General features: G+C 42.8%; 2 protein-coding genes across 2 annotated transcripts; both read left to right on the top strand.

The window, feature by feature from the left end:
• The first annotated feature begins 1,619 nt into the window (after positions 1–1,619).
• On the top strand, positions 1,620–12,094 carry mybl2a (v-myb avian myeloblastosis viral oncogene homolog-like 2a). Its single transcript, XM_071923606.2, has 13 exons — positions 1,620–1,817; positions 2,027–2,086; positions 3,913–4,015; positions 4,330–4,401; positions 4,800–4,892; positions 5,272–5,492; positions 5,746–5,866; positions 6,265–6,318; positions 6,835–7,076; positions 7,178–7,883; positions 8,679–8,921; positions 9,471–9,671; positions 10,240–12,094. Exons 1-13 carry the CDS (start codon positions 1,807–1,809, stop codon positions 10,837–10,839), a joined length of 2,727 nt encoding a protein of 908 aa, XP_071779707.2. The 5' UTR covers positions 1,620–1,806; the 3' UTR covers positions 10,840–12,094.
• An 866-nt stretch (positions 12,095–12,960) lies between these two features.
• Positions 12,961–18,096, top strand: nsun5 (NOP2/Sun RNA methyltransferase 5). Its single transcript, XM_071923658.2, has 4 exons — positions 12,961–14,036; positions 14,955–15,165; positions 16,790–16,954; positions 17,755–18,096. Exons 1-4 carry the CDS (start codon positions 13,112–13,114, stop codon positions 17,966–17,968), a joined length of 1,515 nt encoding a protein of 504 aa, XP_071779759.2. The 5' UTR covers positions 12,961–13,111; the 3' UTR covers positions 17,969–18,096.
• Positions 18,097–18,226: the final 130 nt, after the last annotated feature.

Genomic DNA, 18,226 nt, shown 5'->3' with positions numbered 1-18,226 from the left:
TCACTTACAATTTTTTTCCATTATTTTACTTACAACAGGTAATAAACTTATAGGACGACTATTAGATCCCGAGAAAGGTAATTTTTCGGCAGTGGTATAATTTTGGCAGTTTTCCATGCTTGTGGACATAAGCTCTCACTGAAAGTCTGATTAATGATATGGCAGATAGGAGGAGCAATTAAAACAGCGACCATTTTAAGAAGTTTCTCATCAAGACCGTCAACCCCTGGTGGTTTATCTTTTAAGGTTGTGAGCATATCTTCTACTTTGCTTACACTTACTTGGCTAAATTAAAAATTGCAAGCTGTGCAGCTTTGGGCTTGGTTTGGGCTGCCCACATGGCCACCATTTCACAGCTGATATGGGCCCGCTGTGGGCAGCCCACAAGGGGCCCAATTTTCAGCCCACAGTGGCCCCACAAGGGCTTGTTTGCTGGGTATATATTCATAACTTTAATAGGATACAGAAACGTACACAGGCATAGTCTGTAAACTGAAAATTTCCAGAGCTGCATATTAATGCTACATGTAGCTAGTTAACTACAGAAATGCTAGCTTGCTTGCAAGTGACCTATTTAATAGGCAGAGAAAATACACCAAAATAGACACCGTCCGCCTGTTAAAGTGTCAGCGGACTTGTAGGTTGAGTTTAATGTGATCTAGTTTAATAGATGAAGCTAGCCTCCGCTAACAGCCAGCTAGCTGTATAGCCCGCTGTAGAAGCGGTGAGTGGCCAAGATGCGCATTCACGGAGTACCAGAAAATACGGTTCTTGGTGGCTTTGAAAGAAAAATGTGATAATTAAAATAGGACTTTTTGACTTTGTGCGATGGCCAGAAAATGTTTATTTTTTTCCCTTTTTCTTTTCTAATGTACTAGCTGTATCTCTACGGGAAAGTGTTTTGGGGCACCATGGCGTCACGTGACTTGCAATTCCGAGCTTGGCCACTACGCCAAAATCGACGCACAGAAAAGTGTCGACGATGGGCCGCCGTTTGCCCGAGGAGTCATTTTTACCTCCGCCAAGGATGATATGTATTCGGTGCCGTTGTTTGTCTGTCTGTTTGTCAGCAGGATTACGAAAAAACTACTGGCCCGATTTTCGTGAAACTTCGTGGAAGGGTGTAGCATGGGCCAAGGAAGAACCCATTACATTTTGGAGCGGATCTGTATATTGGTTGCGTGTGCACATTTGCAGATCATAGAAGACTGGACTATTGGCCTTGGCGGAGGTCTGCGCTCTCTGAGTGCCCTTCTAGTTTATATGTGGGTACCTGCCTCACAAAAGGTCCCTACCAAAGTATGCTGTCAACTGTTCTTAATGAGGACTGAAACATCATCCATAAAACTTACTTAGATGCATGCAAAGAGTAAACGCATCATCTACTACTGGTTGATTGAGGCAAAGTTGCTTTTAAGGCAGATTTTTATGGGTTAACGATTATAAGGGAAGCTTCCACAAGCTTGTAACATATGCAGTGTAACCAACCAACGTCTCCACCAACAGCCGTTGAAGTCAGTTGAAACAACCGTCACAGCGAGCTTGTTTCCGGGGAGGTTGTTGTGCAGCGGTGGTGTTCTTGAACAGACCTCTCGTTTTCCGTCCCGGGAAAAAATACTGGTACAACAGCACGAGTTCGTAAACTGTTCCTTCTGTACCGTAAGGAGCCATACACATTGCACTCACTGTGCTTTATTCAAGCCATTTTTTCATTTCTAATAACACGAATAATTATTTTAGCGTTACTCCTGGCAGCAGTTGGGAGTTCCTCCCTCCATAGTCTGCTTCTTGAGATTTAGAAGAGGGATGTCGCGCGGGTAAGTGTATGGAGCATTACCTTATTGCAAAAAATGTGTTTAGTTTGTGCTATGACCAGTGGGAAATGTTTGACAGCTATAATTGTTACATTGTAATCAATTTTACAGGTCCACGTCATGTGATTTTATATTGTGTATCTGATTGAGAGTGTTATTAAAACGTTGTTTTCTTCCATGTCCGTTTAAAAGCCGTTGTTCTCTTGTGTTAGTGAGCTGAACAGCCTGGACCCAGCTGTATTCCAGAAGCAGTTGCACAATCTGAACTTTAGGTAGGCATTCCTATGCTAGCTCTCTTGGCTGGTGTGTTACCTTTTGCAGCAAAACACGCATGGATATCGAAATGATTATGAACATCTCAGTTTCGCTGATACAAAAAAGACGTCAGATGGACGGATGAGTGGCGTTTGCTCACAACGGCCGTTAGAGGCTCTCTACCTTCTGCACCAACAGTCAAAACGTCTCCTCCAGTGTGTTCAAGGGGCTGGCTAACCAAGTTAGCTAAGTTAGCTAGCTCCCTAGCCAAGTTGGAATGTAAGTTATAATGCCTTTTTTTATCAGACGTTTTCGGTTACTCGCAATAGTTTTGTGTTAATAGTTAAGCAGTGCAGTGTTTCGATTTATAAGGCTATCTTCATTAGATTGGTGCCGAGGTTACTAGTTTCCTTTGAACTATCTGCTTGCTTTTCTGCTCAGAGCAGTTAGCTACAGTGAGTGTAGCACAACATGCATGCTTGTGAAGTTAGTAAGTTGGGGGAAGGGAAAGTGAAATACACAGACTTGGTACATTGTATCAATGAGGCAACTGTTGCAGCTATGCCAAGATCTGTGTGTCTCTGTCACTTGCTTTTTAGTTTTCCATAAAACTAGCTTGTGACTTGCCTTGATTTGCCCATGAAGGCAGCCAGTCTCAGAAACTATTTATATCTCAATGCTTTCAAGATGACATAGCAGGCTTGTATTAATTAAACTTGAAGTTGCACCACTAAAGGGATTATCACTCAATCTAAGACTCTACATGTACATGTCCTTTCCTCTGGTCTTCAATAACAAAACAACAAAAAGTTTGATAAATTGAACAAATGCTGGGGAAGATATCAGCGGCTGCCCCATTGATGATGAGTGGGAGAGTGAAAGTAGCCTCTAAAACTTCATTTTATAGCAGTGATGAGTGATCTGAACAATGCAGTGTAATTCAGATTACGTGTCACTTCAGTGATCCCTGTGGGAGATTTAATATATTGGTGTGATATCACAGATTTGAGAGTGGAAAATGAGCTTTATGTGCTCAATAAATATATCTTGGGTAAATAAATGTTAATTGAAATTGTTGCCTGGGACGCTATTTACTCTTGGTGCACCTGTAGCATTTTGGACCCAGGAGTAGTTGGACTGGCTGAACTCACTTTTTCTCCACCCATGATAATAATTTAACAGAATATATATATGTAAAAGTTATTTATATGGCTTTGTTCTGTTGACATTTGGATTCTTTTATCAAATTTAGTCTGAATACCAAGTAGCTAATACAGAGTTTAGTCAACCTTTGCCTTCAGAGCCGCTTTAGTCCTCCTTATGATATCACACAAGTCCCAAACTGTGTATATTGGGATATTGGACCAGTCGGATTTTCAGGGATGAATTAAATCTCTTTCTCATAAAGATTGAATTATGTTTAGATCTGGTGATTGGGGAGGCCATGAAAGGCATTTAACTTCATACTGATGTTCATTAAACTGCTCTTGAATTTGTTGAATTTCCGTTAATATGTTTACCCTGTGCAGCTGCCTTTGTAATTGTGATTAGTTACTTCAGATTCAAAGTCATTTTTCATGTGGTGTGCCCACTATTTTGTCCACCTGCTGTATGTTTAAGCACTAAACTGAACAATACCATACAATGCTACACATCCATATCAACCATATCATATGTCCATCAACAGAAATGTATGTGCATTTGTGTGTTAAAGTGTGGAGGTGTGTAATCTTTCTGGTGTGTCTTCTCACATTGTGTGATCTCTATATCTGGTAATAATGTGTTTGAACCGCCTCTTCATTGTCCCTTCTATGTACATTTTTGTTTACTCGTGTGTTTTCAGCATGGAAGAAGACAGGGAAGATAATCTGTTTATTGACACCGACTCAGACTCAACAGACAAGAAGGACGGTGTCAAGTTGAAAGTCAAATGGACTCAGGAGGAGGTGAGTGACATTTAAGAATTGTTGCTCATACAACACCTTGACATTAATGTTTTAGCCATTTAGCTGAAACTCTTATCTGGAGCAACTCGCCATGATTTAAAGTAGAATTGCCAGAATTGCAGCACTCGCTCAATCAACAGTAGCAGGCTATCACTTGTAAAAAGTATACATGCTCAGCGAACCTTCCTTGAGAAATTAACATCAAAAAAGTTGTACATGATACCTTTTCTGGCCTTGCTTGCTAACTCAGAATTTCAATTCTAGCTCCTAAGGATTATATTGTATCTGAATTGTTGATGTCCTCCAATTTGCAGGATGAAAATCTCAAAATCCTGATCAACAACTTTGGAAAAAAAGATTGGAAAACCATTGCCAGTTTCTTACCTGTGAGTACTCCGGAGAAAAAAAGGTGCATGTTGCTGTGCCATTTGTTAGAAATCTCATAATGATGAATCCTTCCTTCTTCCTTGCATTTCATACATCATTTATTTTGTGATTTTTTTCAGATTTGTTTGTATAAAAAATGTATATCATAGGAGTAATAATTATAAACTTTATTTATGTAGCACTCATCTAAAAGCAGCATTTGGAAAGTACTTTACATAAAGGCATAAAAGCAAGGAATATAAAGTTAAAGATAAAAAAAGGGGGGGGGGGGGGGGGAGTGATTAAAAATAAATAGTAAACAAGAAATCAGATTACAAGTGCACAAAATCAGAACCATTACAGAAAGGCAAGCCAGTAAAAGTTAATTTTAAGAAGGGATTTATTTTTGCTGTCACAGGGGCGGACAGACTACCAATGTATGCACCGCTGGAAAAAACACCTGGATCCTGACCTGGTCAAGGGCTGCTGGACCAAAGACGAAGACGACAAGGTGAAAAATGAGAGTCACAGAATCTCTGAGACTGACCAGTTAATTATTCGCGTTGATGTTAAACTTCTGGAAGCACCAGTTCAGTTTACCACAAAGGACCAGGCAGATAACACCAGAACGTTTAGTCAGTCTCAGGAATGTATTTGAAAGTCAATTTTGTATACTTTTCTGTGATTGACATCTGTTGGACACTGCATGAGCTGTTCTAATGTGAAAAACTTCATCAGGTACTCCAAGCAGGTTAAAACAAACACTAAGAATTATTTGCAATTGCGATTCAGGGAGTAACAGAACGATGTAAAGAATCACTCTCTGCTTTGGAAAATTATGGAATCGTATCCAACCCTTCTGTTTGTGTCCGTATTTTTGGTCTGTTTAGGTGGTCGAACTTGTTGGCAAGTACGGCACCAAACACTGGGCTATAGTAGCTAAGCACCTGAAGGGGCGGCTGGGGAAACAGTGTCGTGAGCGCTGGCACAACCACCTCGACCCACTTGTCAAAAAGTCGTCCTGGACCGACGAAGAAGACCTCATCATCTACAAAGCCCACACCATTCTGGGAAACCGGTGGGCCGAGATCGCCAAGCTTCTCCCTGGAAGGTGGGGCGGTTAGCAGTGGTTGATTTGTTAATATTTGAAATTGAAATTTAGAATTGAAGTTGAAGTTTGACAAGGTGGATGGGCCGCCAGATGTGTTGTTTTTCCTGAAAGAAGGGGGATGTACTGTATATATCTGATCCTGTTGACTCGGCATAAACATTTCATGCGTGTGGCTTGCATCAGATTGCTGTAAACCTCATATAAGTAAGGATGATGCAGAGGTGTTAATGCTCATTTTCAATCCCTCCGGCAGAACGGACAATGCTATTAAGAACCACTGGAACTCCACCATCAAACGTAAAGCCGAGATGGGTTTATTCAATGAAGACGCTGACAGCGTTTCCATCGACATTCAGCAGTTTGAGCAGGGAGAGGTACAATACTCAGAGGTCACTGAGATTAGCACGTGTCCAAAAATCTGACCTGGGACGCATAGTAATTGCAAATACTTTTTATCTTTGTTTTAGCCTATTTTGGTAATGCATGGGTGGTATTTGGCACATAGGACAATACGATGAGTGCCACAATGTTTGGACAATCACAGGAAAGTATTTGAATGTATTTTCTGTGATGGACAACTTACCTAAATAGTCCTGATGTTATTTGACCCAGGTCTTCTAACAACATACAGCATTAATAACATACCGCACCATAGACAGATTACATAATACCAATGCCATGCTGTAATACATAATGCACAGTACAAGTCTCTACATTCAAATGGTTACAGTAATGACAATACCTGTTGTTGATGTGGTCTGTTGTCTTGCAGGTAGACTTCAAGTGTGACGTTGTTCTAGACACCGAGCCAGTACCTCTTGTGGCGGTAAGAACGCTATAGTTGTGCTTTTTTTATGACTTGACTGTGTTTAATAAGGGAAACCAATTTCACAGAGCTGTGTCAGTTGATTTATATTAAAATAGGCATGTTTCTATCTCTCTCCCTCTCTTTCTGTCTGTGTTTATATCAGTCAATGTTCATGTGACCTTTTGGTCCAATGTGACAAAAACAATACAATAATGAATAAGTACAATAATCATTACATTTCAATTACAGTATAATAAATTAGATTATCAATGTGTTTTGTTGTTCTCTATGCCCAATCCATTTATTGTCACTCAGTATTCATGATGTTATGCAAAGACTTGTAACATCTTTCCACTTCACTTACTTGTCTCAATAAGTGGTGTTGCTACAAGATGAGAGGTGTTGTATGTATTCATGACTGTCATAGAGAAGTGCTTATTTGCCAAGGCACTCACAGCTGGCAAGCATGTATGCATGTATGTAGCACTAAACTAGTTCTTCACTTTTTAACTTCTACTCCTTGGTGTCCTGTAGGTCAGCCACAAGAAAGAGAAGAAGCAGAAGGAGCGTCAGAAAGCCAAGCAGAAGAAGGTCCCTCCTCCACAGACCTTGTCATCGAGGAAAGAGTATTCCTCCCGCAGTCCCTCCTTCCCCCCCAGCTCCAGCTCCAGCTCCAGCTGCAGCCCGGCCGTTGCAGCAGTAACCCAGATGGCGCACCAGAAGAAGCTCACTGAGGCAGCGCTGAGGATGATTGCCGAGGACATGCTGCCTCTCAGGTGACTTTTACTGGAAACATGCAATTTAGACTGTCAGATAAATTGACAATAGTTTGAAAACGTACAATACCAATCTATCATCTTCTCTTTGTTCCTCTCAGTTTTGTGGAAGGCACAGGCTTCAGGTCATTCATGAGCACCATTGGCCCTCAGTACAACAAGCTATCCCAGCGTGCCGTGGGCCTGCAGCTGTACGACGATGTGGAGAAAAAAGTCAAGCCCCAGTTCATCCGTGACCTTAAAGCCTGCCTCGCCACCACCAGCGGCGGGGAGGGCGTCATTCATGTCACCTTTGACCTGTGGGCAGGTGGCCAGTTGCATCCGGCGGAGGAGTCCATCGTAGCCGTGCAGCTCCACTTCCTCAACGACAACTGGCAGATCCGCCATCCCACCGTGGCTTTCCGTCGCCTCAGCCACAAGAACCTGAGTGCCGCCGTGGCCCGGGAGCTGGAAGGCGTGCTGCTGAGCTACGGCATCTTCCCCCACAACATCGGCTACGTCCTCACCAACCAGGCCAAGGAAGCCGTGGCGGCGAACAACTTGTTCTGTGACTACAAGATCATGTGCTCATCTCACAGGGGGGAACCGGATGGAGACGAGGTAGTGGCGTTTCTGTCGGACCAGCTGTCTGAAACGGAGGAGTCCCCCTTCTCGGAGCTGCAGATGGGGACCAGGACCAGCTGTGTGGCCAAAATGCTGCAGCTGGTGATCAAGGAGGCACTGAAGAACTCCAGGGTTGTGGAGAACCTGCTCTCCCAGGTCCACAACGTGGTGGCTTTCTTCAGGAGCAGCGCCTACTGGACCGAGGTAGGAGAAATAGACTTGCAAGTGTATTTTTACAGTTAAATTATTAAATCTATACCAATCACTAAAGAAAAGCAGACCAGTTAGAGAAGGATTTTTAAGCTTTGAGACAATTGAGAAGTGGATTGTGGGGCTGCAACTCAATATCAGGAAGATGTCCCTAATATTTTGTACATTCAGTGTAGGTTTCACTTCAAAAGTTGAAGATGAGGCAACAGAGCAGACTGTCATGTTTTTATTGTGTGTTTTTATTGGCCTCCATGTTATAACAAAAAAACAAAAGGAGCTCACTCTCTTGATACTTAAAGGTTTGGTTATAAGTATACACCCATCATGTCCCCAGAACATTTGGTACACTGACTTTTTCGATCATTTCCAGTTCCTTGTCAGTGCAGCTGTACATCAGTGGGAAATCACAGATTAGCGAGATAAAAACTAATTTCTGGCTATAGAGACACATGAATCATCAGGTACTTAAGGGAGACAGCTATTACGAGAGATTTTAACATTACAAAGTTAGAAATTCTTAGAATGTTACAGTTTGTTGACAGCAGAGATGGTAAAATATACAAAAGTCAACATATATATAATGTAGGCTAACAAAAATATAAATAGATGTTTAGATTTGGATTACTGACATTTTAAATAATGTGTTAACTTGCTGTTGTGTTTTGCCACTAAGCCATACCTCTCTAGGCCATACACTGTACATGGGGGACTGTAGTAAATGTTTGACCACGTTTAAAATTAAGTGGTTTTCCCTCTTAAACATGGCCTTCACATGTTTTTATTTCTTAGGTGCTGTTGAAGGAGTGCGGCCTGTCTCTGTCCCCTCCCTCAAATAGTTGCCGTTGGAACTCCATGATGGTTTCCATGCGCCGTATGGTCCAGGAGACGGCCTGGAGCGCCATCATAACCCTCCTGGCCCAGGCTCGCATAGAGGCCAAGGACACCACCAGCGCCCCGCTGCTGGTCCAAGCCAAGCGGGAACAGGTGGTCGACATCCTGGGTCTCCTCGAGCCCTTCGAGGAAGCCGTCCAGGTAAGAGAGAGTTACGGCTGAGATTTCCAATAGTGGTAATAGTAATCATTTACAGAGATCATATACAGTATATAATCTGCTTGAATGTGATTTTACTTGGAAAATATGTGAATTGTCATGATTTTAGTGTTTTTTTTGGACACTGAACTTCCCCCCATTTATACTGGAATTTCCACATTTTCCCTTTTCTTACATTCATTTCTTACAGGGCTCTTTTGTTTACATTTTGGAACTTTGTATTACTCAAAAAAAATAAATCACTGTCATATAATAAATATTAATGTATAATACATGTATAATAATAATAATAGTAATAATGCTGTTTTACTTCTCATTGATACCCAAAATGGGTTGCAGGCCTACTTCTGGTGGGTTCCACACATGACAAGAGCAGTGTAACAGTTTTAATGAGGGTTTTTTTTTGTATATTGGATCATTTTGATTTTAGATGCAGTACTGGTGGTGCTTAATTTGTAACCAGTGAAGTATTGATATTCTTGTTAGAAACTGACTGAGTGGGTTCATTTCTTTTTGCCTTCCCAAACCTAGGTCCTGCAGGGAAACGGGGTGACCATCTCCTTCATCATCCCCTCCATCATTGGCCTGGATAAGACCTTGGAGAGCCGCACCACCAGCTACACCCACTTCTCCAAGGCCCTGCGCATGGGCCTCCGCACCCACTTCCAGTCCATGATCCTCCAGAGGGACCTGATCCTCGCCGCTGTGCTCGACCCCAGGATCAAACTGCAGGTATTGAATTTGGACATATGTATGGGTTTGTTGTCATCCTTGAGCCATTTTGCATCGCCAAAGGAGATAAATCGAACGCTTACAAAGAGACATGGAAAATGGTGGCCCCAAAATGGCTTTAGAGGGGCAGTATGACATACAAAAACTTCTGGGTTTCTCAGATAAAATAGCACTTTTGCCACATCTTATCGTATAGCTTTAAGGAAAAAGAAAACAGTGGTTTTAGTGGTTTCCAAACACCTGAAAAAGTCTCAGAAGTGAAGATTTAAAATTGAAAATAAAGTGAATAAAACATTCAACGTATTTTCAGATTTTTAAAATATGTTTAGCTACAATTCTGCTCATACCTGTGACCCAGGCAAGATGGCTGACCTCTGTTACACAGTGTAACACCAATGTCCCATCTGTGGTAGATCTATAAGATTAAGATAACATCATACACAAATAATTGTTCTCCTGCTGTTTTGCAACAGTGGTTCTTTGCATTTAAATTGAATCTGTCAAAGTACAAATCACAGTTGTATCTGTCCTTGGAAACAAAACTCTAACCCTGACTGACTTTTTCCAGCCATTCCCTGATGCCAAACAGGAAGGACAGACATTCCTAGCGGCTCCGTCAAAGTCCCAGGCTTGCTCCATGGTGGAGAACACAGTGGGAAACATGGACGCCTCGGCCTCTCCAACTGTGGAGGCAGATGAAGAGTGGACAGGCGAGGGATTGCAAAGCAAACAGGACAACGAAGAGGAGAGCCAGTCCAACTCGACTGCGGAGGCCTCTGGTGCTGGCTTAGACGACATTGACGGCGATGGAAACGGCGGAAACGACATCAAGCGCAAGTCCATCTTCAACTTTCTCCAGCCACCCGCAAAGACCATGAAGATCTCAGAACTGGACATGTACCTGTCAGAGCCGCTGTTGGACGGTAACTCCAGTTTGCTGTTCTGGAGGTGTGCGAATCGGTTCCCCCAGCTGCAGAACATTGCCAGGAAGCTGCTGGCGGTACCGGCCACCTCGGGGGGCTTCGACCGGCTCTGTCCCATGGCCACGTGTATCGTCAGGGCCAAGAGAAGCCGTCTGCCGCCTCACACCACAGAGAGGCTGCTTCTGTACAGAGACTCTCTAAGGGGGAAGAACGTAAAGAAGCCCAACGGGGTCGCCAAACACTGATGGGTGAAGTGACAACAGTGCCTCGATACTCGAGCTGTCTTCCATTCAGAGAACTTCTCTATTCATTCAGCACAAACTGCATACTTAACCTAATATACGTAATGCTTGCACACCTTACTGACACTATCCCACTCACTTTTAAGTTCCTGAAGGGGAAAAAAGAGTCTGTTTAGCTTTAGAAAGATATTTAGAATCGGCACAACCAAGGAATATAATCAACAACAGCAAAATGTATCGAAAATCATGGTAACAGGTACAGGAGTTGTTGGTGTCATTTGATGTCTTCTCTTCCTTTGTGATCAGCTGATTTGGTTCAAACTATAAAACCTCTTTAGCCCTTGTTCACCTTTTCATGGTTACTACACCGGCTTAGTATGTCAGACCTGAGATATTCTTACCAACATTCCCAGGAGTTTCTGTAGCAATAGTGCTGATCTAGGATCATGTTCCAGGATGTAAACAGTTGGTCTTTTAGGGTTTCAGGTTTATGGACACACTATATGAACGCTAATGACTTGAGAGATGTCAGGAAATGTACAAAAAATACCTCTGATTAATGGTTTATTTCTACTGACTTGTTTTTGTTGCGAGACACCAAGTGCAGAGAGACTCTGCTGGTTCACTTTGCAGTAAAACTGAACGAGGCTTGGCACCTTTTCAGCCCTCCGTAAAACTTTTTTTATGCCTGCAAACTGTATTGTTTGTGTTTCCTTTTCTGTAGGTCAGTGATGCTTCAAAGGTCTGAACTGTGATGTTGAATTGTTTTCACAAGAGCCTTGATGAATTGTAAATAGTGATTACTCTTAACTGAATTTTAATGTCCCACTGGGTAGATGGAGCGCTTTGCATCTTAATTTGACATAATTGAGTTAAGCAGCTACATTTGATGTAGGTGTCACAGGAGTCAGGTGTTAAACAGGCAGGCTTTTGAACATACTGAGAGTTCATATTGAATAATGGTTATTGATTCATCTAAGTTTTAGTGTGGCAATATTGATCATGTTACAGCAACAATTGAACGTGATGAATGAATGTAAACAACTTAGTCCAATCACAAGCCATCCTTGTAATCAATCGGGCCAAATATTGGTCAGCATCTTGATCAAGTTATCCTGAATATTAACTGTTTTCAGCTGCTGTACAGGAAAAGGACTGTATGCTTCTGGTGGATAGACCTCTTTTCTCCTATTGTTGTTTTTAACCGATTTAACCGATGGAAATATCCAGAGAATGTACCTGTATATTAAAGAATAAAGCTAGTTTTTTTTCTGTATAATACTCTGTCTGTGGCTCATTGTTTTCATGTGTCGAAGTTCAGCAGTAACCCTGGTAGGTGTGGCCTAGTGGTTAGATCCACAGTGTGGCCATAAATGTCATAGACACAGTGTGTCTTGTGCTTTTCCTGGTGTTTGTCTTCTATCATCATTCTGTTCTGTTTCAGTTAGATCTAGTTAGGCTCATTCTCTGTAAAGTCCTTTGAGACATGCATGTGATGAAGGGCTATATAAATAAACTTGAACTTATCCTTGAGCAAGATACTTAAGATTATGAACAAAGTCTATCAATCAAAAAAGCCAATGGAAAAATGATTTTAATGCCAATATGGTTTTGGGAAACCAAACTTTGATTAGGACGGTAATTTTGAGTATTGCACTGACAATGCACATTCATAAAACGTTTCCACTATTGTGAAAAAGTGACTATGCCACATTTCTGTGCTATTACAATATCTGGAAGAAAACAAATAAGATTTAAGTATTTTTGGGAGGGATGTTGATGGCCCTCTAGAGAGAGAACTAATGACATAAAATTAAAATTGCTAATACTTAACGCAGACAGCTGGGCAACAAGATGAAACTGATAGGAAGGTTTGATATACAAACCCAACCCAAACCCAAACATGATACGCTTTATACCTCCACACTATCTACTTCCACACATTTCCCATCATCGTCCCGTAGCTTCCGCCCGATCTGTCAGCTGCCACCAGTGATTGGCTGAACAAGACCTACGTCAGACCAAAACACCACGGCAACTTGCAATTTACTTCCGGAGTCACGGCCCTTCCTCTGCCATGTGGATGTGCTGCTGCCCTGGGAAATGTAATCATTTAGCTACTATTATAAAATAAAGAAGAAGAAGAAGAAGAAGTCCCTGCCTGGTACATCGTACAGGAGGAGAAAGGTCGTCAATGGTAAAACATCGCTAAGTAGCAGATGATAAGCTAAGCCGTTTCTTTTGCTAACAGCGACCAGACGAGTTGTTTTTAGCCATGGCGCTGTACACCAAAGCTGCCGAGATCCTGGAGAAAGCCGAGCAGAAGCAGGGCGCTCTGAAAACTCTGGTGTACGACAGCAAGTTTCAGAACATCAAGCAGCTTTTCGCCCTGGTGTGCGAGACCCAGAAGTACTCCTCCATCCTGCAGGAGATCATCGAGTCCACCAAGCTGCTCAAACAGACCAGGCTGAAGATGAACCTGGCCAAGGTGCTGGTGTACGACCTGCTGATGGGCCGGGGGGTGAAGTGCGGCGGCGCCTGGAAGGCTGTGATGATGAAGCACCGCTCCAGACTGCAGGCGGAGCTGGCCCGCATGAAGATCAAACAGAAGGTCAGCAGGAACCAAGACCTGCTCCCTGCCGGCGTCCAGGAGCCCGAGGGCGAGCAGCTGCCCAGGTATGTGCGCGTGAACACCCTGAAGACCACGGTGGATGATGCTGTGGACTACCTGAAGAGGGACGGGTTCTCCTACCTGGGACAGGCCTGGAGGCTGGAGGACCTGAGCCTGAAGAGGAAAGACTTTGTGAGGGACCTGCACCTCTCAGACCTGCTGGTTTTCGCTCCTAAGACGGACTTCCATGACCACTTCTTGTACAAGGCGGGTCACATCATCCTGCAGGACAAAGCCAGCTGCCTCCCCGCCTACCTCCTCAACCCCCCGCCCGGCAGCCACATCATCGACGCCTGCGCCGCCCCTGGCAACAAGACCAGCCACCTGGCAGCCATCATGAAGAACAAGGGGAAGCTGTTTGCCTTTGATTTGGATGCCAAGCGTCTGTCCACCATGTCCACCCTCCTGCTGCGGGCGGGGGTCACGTGTCAGCAGCTGGCCAACCAGGACTTCCTGAAGGTGGATCCCGACAGCCCGCAGTATAAAGACGTGGAGTTTATCCTGCTGGATCCCTCATGCAGTGGATCAGGTAGGATTCAGTGTTTGATGTCATGGTTGGTACTCATGTAGGGATGAACTGGCACAACACTCTCGCAAAAGAAGCTGATCCTTTATTGTAGCATCAGTACCATATTTAATGCCATAATAAATGTTTTTAATGGAGAGGGTCGCACCTGCATATCCCTTGGACTTGGACTAGCAGCACTGTCTCTCCCACTGTTTGTGCACATTTTCCCCTCTTCTTGAATGGTACTGCTGCCCAGACTTGGTGACAGAGTATCTGTCAGCAACCAGGACAGCTGTTTCAGGCCCACACAGGATGGTTAACAGTTTCTATGAAGGCGTATTTGTCGAAAAACACCTGAGAACTTGCAAGATGGAATTTGAAAAAGTCTCAGAAAGAGTTTACAAACATGCAAGTCAGCATGTGAATTAATGCAATAGCAGCTACAAACTTGTAATAAATTTGCTCACATTTCTTTTTTTTTTTCTGTATATATTTTCCAGAACAACTCGGTGATTACAACTTCTCGAATCTGCTGTTGCAACCAAATGGCGAATCCACGCTCTCACTTTTGCTCCAGTTGTTGTGAAGCATTTTGTGCAGAAGTGATTTGCTGACCAATTCCATATTACAGTTTTAAAGCTGCTATTGCATTCATTCAAATACTTGCACATTTGTAAATCTTTCTGTGACTTCAAATTTAGAACATGGGTGTGTGAATATTTTATATGTGTAAATCCCAAACATGCAAGTTCTCAAAAAAAAAATACCTTCGTAAGTTTCATATGTTATAATAACACACAAGATCCATAATGCCATGTTTCGTTTACAACAGTCCTGGATCAGATTTGTATTTCTTTCTGTCAGCCTGCACCTCATCAGCGATTGTGTGCTGTTTTCCCCCATTATTTACTGGTGTGTGTGTGTGTGTGTGTGTTGCAGGTATGGTGTGTCTGCGTGACGACGCCTCCTCCGCTGACAGGGAGAAGCAGCAGGCTCGTCTGGCCTCCCTGGCCTCCTTCCAGCTGCGCTGCCTGAACCACGGCCTGCGCTTCCCCCGCCTGCAGCGCCTGGTCTACTCCACCTGCTCCGTCCACAGCCAGGAGAACGAGGAGGTCGTAACGGCCTGTCTGCAGCAGAACCCCGGCTTCAGGTAGCAAGCAGCCCGCTTCCATCACATCAGGGCATGAAAGTAGGACGACTTGTGTTTTTAGACTGTGTTGCATCTGCAAAATGTTGATTTAAGGAGCACTTTAAGAACTTGCATTAAGCACTGTTTGAGAATTTGAGATGTTAAATTATTTATTATTGTTAAATTATTTTTATGCCTTTCGCTGCCTGTCATCGTTTCTCTCGCATGTGTTTTTCCTCTGCATAACCAGTATTCCCCTTTTTTTCTATTGGCTGTCTGGGTCGCCTAACTTAAAGCAGTTCTGCCCTGAACTAGTGTTATAACAATATATCCCAATAAGTCCAATATTGGCCTTTTATTACATATCAGATATTGGACAGTCAGTGTCGTCCACCACTGATATGATGCAGGTTCTTCCCTGACAACAGCAACATAAAAGAGTAAAAAGGTGCAACGAAATTTTCTTTTCTTTGCGTATTTATTTCATGGTTTCAGTGGAGAGTTTGAGTTTACATGATGGTAAAAAAAAACAAAAAACTCTCCACTCTGCCAAGAATATAATTCTGGGGGAAACTATACCAAATACGTACCATCCAGTTTGAAGACATCAGGAAAGTAGGCTCTTCGCGCACCTATAGGAAGCCTATAGGATATGTGAAGAGACTCCCACACACTGTCTATACTTACAATTTAAAACATTTTATCATAGAATGAAGCTAAAGGAGCGCTGCTTTGCTTACCAAGTTTCAAAAAAGGTGCTCGTTGGAGTCAAGGTTTAGATATCAATAGACAGAGAAGGGAATGCAGCTCATCTCTAGTGGCTGGGATGGCTGATCCTCCAAAAAAAATTCCAAGGCACACTTCTTTGCTGAAAAAGTTAAAAAGCCTTTATTGTATGGGCTATGCCAACACGTTTCAACTATACAGTCTTCATCAGGGCATATAGAGCCAAGTAGAAGGGCTTGCTTATATAGAGCTACCTAGTGATAACAAAATTGGCACCAGGTGTGGCTCAATCAGCAGCAGAAAAGTGGGTGGATATTCACTGACACTCATCTGTTAAAATGTATAAAGCAAATAGAGCTGCAGTTCGCAAAATATCTGAAAAATCCTTAGGAAAAATTTTCTAAGGATTTTTCAGATATTTTGAATAATGGTTGTGAGATGTTTTTTGTGAACTGCATCTCTATTTGCTTTATTTGCATTATACATTTTAACAGATGAGTGTCAGTGAATATCCACCCACTTTTCTGCTGCTGATTGAGCCACACCTGGTGCCAATTTTGTTATCACTAGGTAGCTCTATATAAGCAAGCCCTTCTACTTGGCTCTATATGCCCTGATGACGACTGTATAGTTGAAATGTGTTGGCATAGCCCATACAATAAAGAATTTTTCAGCAAAGAAGTGTGCCTTGGAATTTTTTTGGAGGATCAGCCATCCCAGCCACTAGAGATGAACTGTATTCCCTTCTCTGTCTATTAAAACATTTTATATTGAAGAATTACAATATTTCTGAGACCTTCGTCAGGCAAATTGCAAGTCTAGACAGTGTTCGGGACCGTCTTAACATGTCCAGTTTGAAGATGTGGATTATGAGCAGTAAATATTGAGCCCTCCCCTGAACGCCTCTGTCTCCCCACAGGCTGGTTCCCCTGCTGGCCCAGTGGCCGGAGCGCGGCCTGCAGCCGCTCAGTCAGTGCCTGCGTGCCAGCACCGCCAACACCCGCACACACGGCTTCTTTGTGGCTCTGCTGGAGAAACACTCTGAAGCCCAGAGCCAAAACCAGGAGCACGCGGTCCAGATCATGTAAATACTGGGGTGTCATGTTGGGTTTTTACTATGCAACGAAGGGATGTCCAGTGATTTATAATGATTGCGGAAATCTTCAGTGATTTTTAATCCTGTGCAAATCTGTCTGTAATTTGTAAAGTAAACATTTTAGGGGAAATTGTCCACTGCATTTTGGACACTTTCCCTGATAATGCTAATTAATTAGAATTTCAGTTGTAATTTGTTTTTGATGTGTGATTTCCTCTTCCAGACACATGTTTCTGTCATAAAAAATGGAGGCAGGAGTGTAATCTATAAAGGAATGTTTTGAATGTATTTAGTTTTTGCTTTGCTAAATCACAAAGTGACAAATTGTAAACTCTTGCCCATATACAATTATTTCAGTGAATTACATTATCCTGTGTGAATGTGCTTCATGAAACACAGAGGTTGGGGGTTAATTCATTCATTAATTACTCAAAGTCCCCACATAATGCTAGTCCCGAGTGAATAGGGTTTTAGTTATATATATTATCATGATGTAATCTTCAAGTGAAATATCAGAAGCATTTTGGAGCACAAACTAAAAACAATTCCTATCAAGTGAACTCTACAAGAATTGAGAGAAGCATTCTTTTCTTTACAGAGTAACAACCATGTCATTTTGAAAACAGATGAGTTTTGAATTGGTCCTAGCTTCAGTAAACTTACCAAGCACATTAAGGACCACAGTAACTTTCAAGTCGGTCCGAAACATTGAAAAACACCTAAAACTGAACTCACGAGGTTTCCGCACGACAGCAGCAAAACGTTTGTTCCTTTCTGCTCTCTAACAGCGAACCCGGTCCAGAGGAGACGCCCTGCAGTCCGTCTGTCCGTGAGGAGAAACCCGCTGCCTCTCCAGAAGAGCCAGCAGGCAGCGAGGAGGAGATGGAGACGACCGAGACGACGGAGGACAAACCTGAACCGGCTGAACCGCACGCCGACTGCACGCCAGCCAAGAAGAAGAGGAAGAGGAAGAAGAAAAAGAAGGCGGCCAAAGCAGAGTGAAAGGAAATTTAAAATGGAGAGACTGCCGCAGTGTCTTGTCTGGAGGGAAATGTCACGCACAGGGACTCCCATGCATTTCTAATGGAAACATCTGGGGAATGTAACTGAAAAATAAAGATATTTTTTACTCTATAACATTGCCTCTGTGCCTCATTATTGTTTAGATGTTTCTGAGAGACAAAGAGAAATGTGTGTGTTCTTGGTTCCTTTCCTTACATTTAAGTGTTTTCAGAGAGAGGGATCCATGTGTTTGTGTTC

The sequence above is a fragment of the Centroberyx gerrardi genome, chromosome 14, assembly GCF_048128805.1.
Source record: "Centroberyx gerrardi isolate f3 chromosome 14, fCenGer3.hap1.cur.20231027, whole genome shotgun sequence".
Taxonomy (NCBI): domain Eukaryota; kingdom Metazoa; phylum Chordata; class Actinopteri; order Beryciformes; family Berycidae; genus Centroberyx; species Centroberyx gerrardi.
This window is presented reverse-complemented; position numbering and strand designations above follow the sequence as displayed.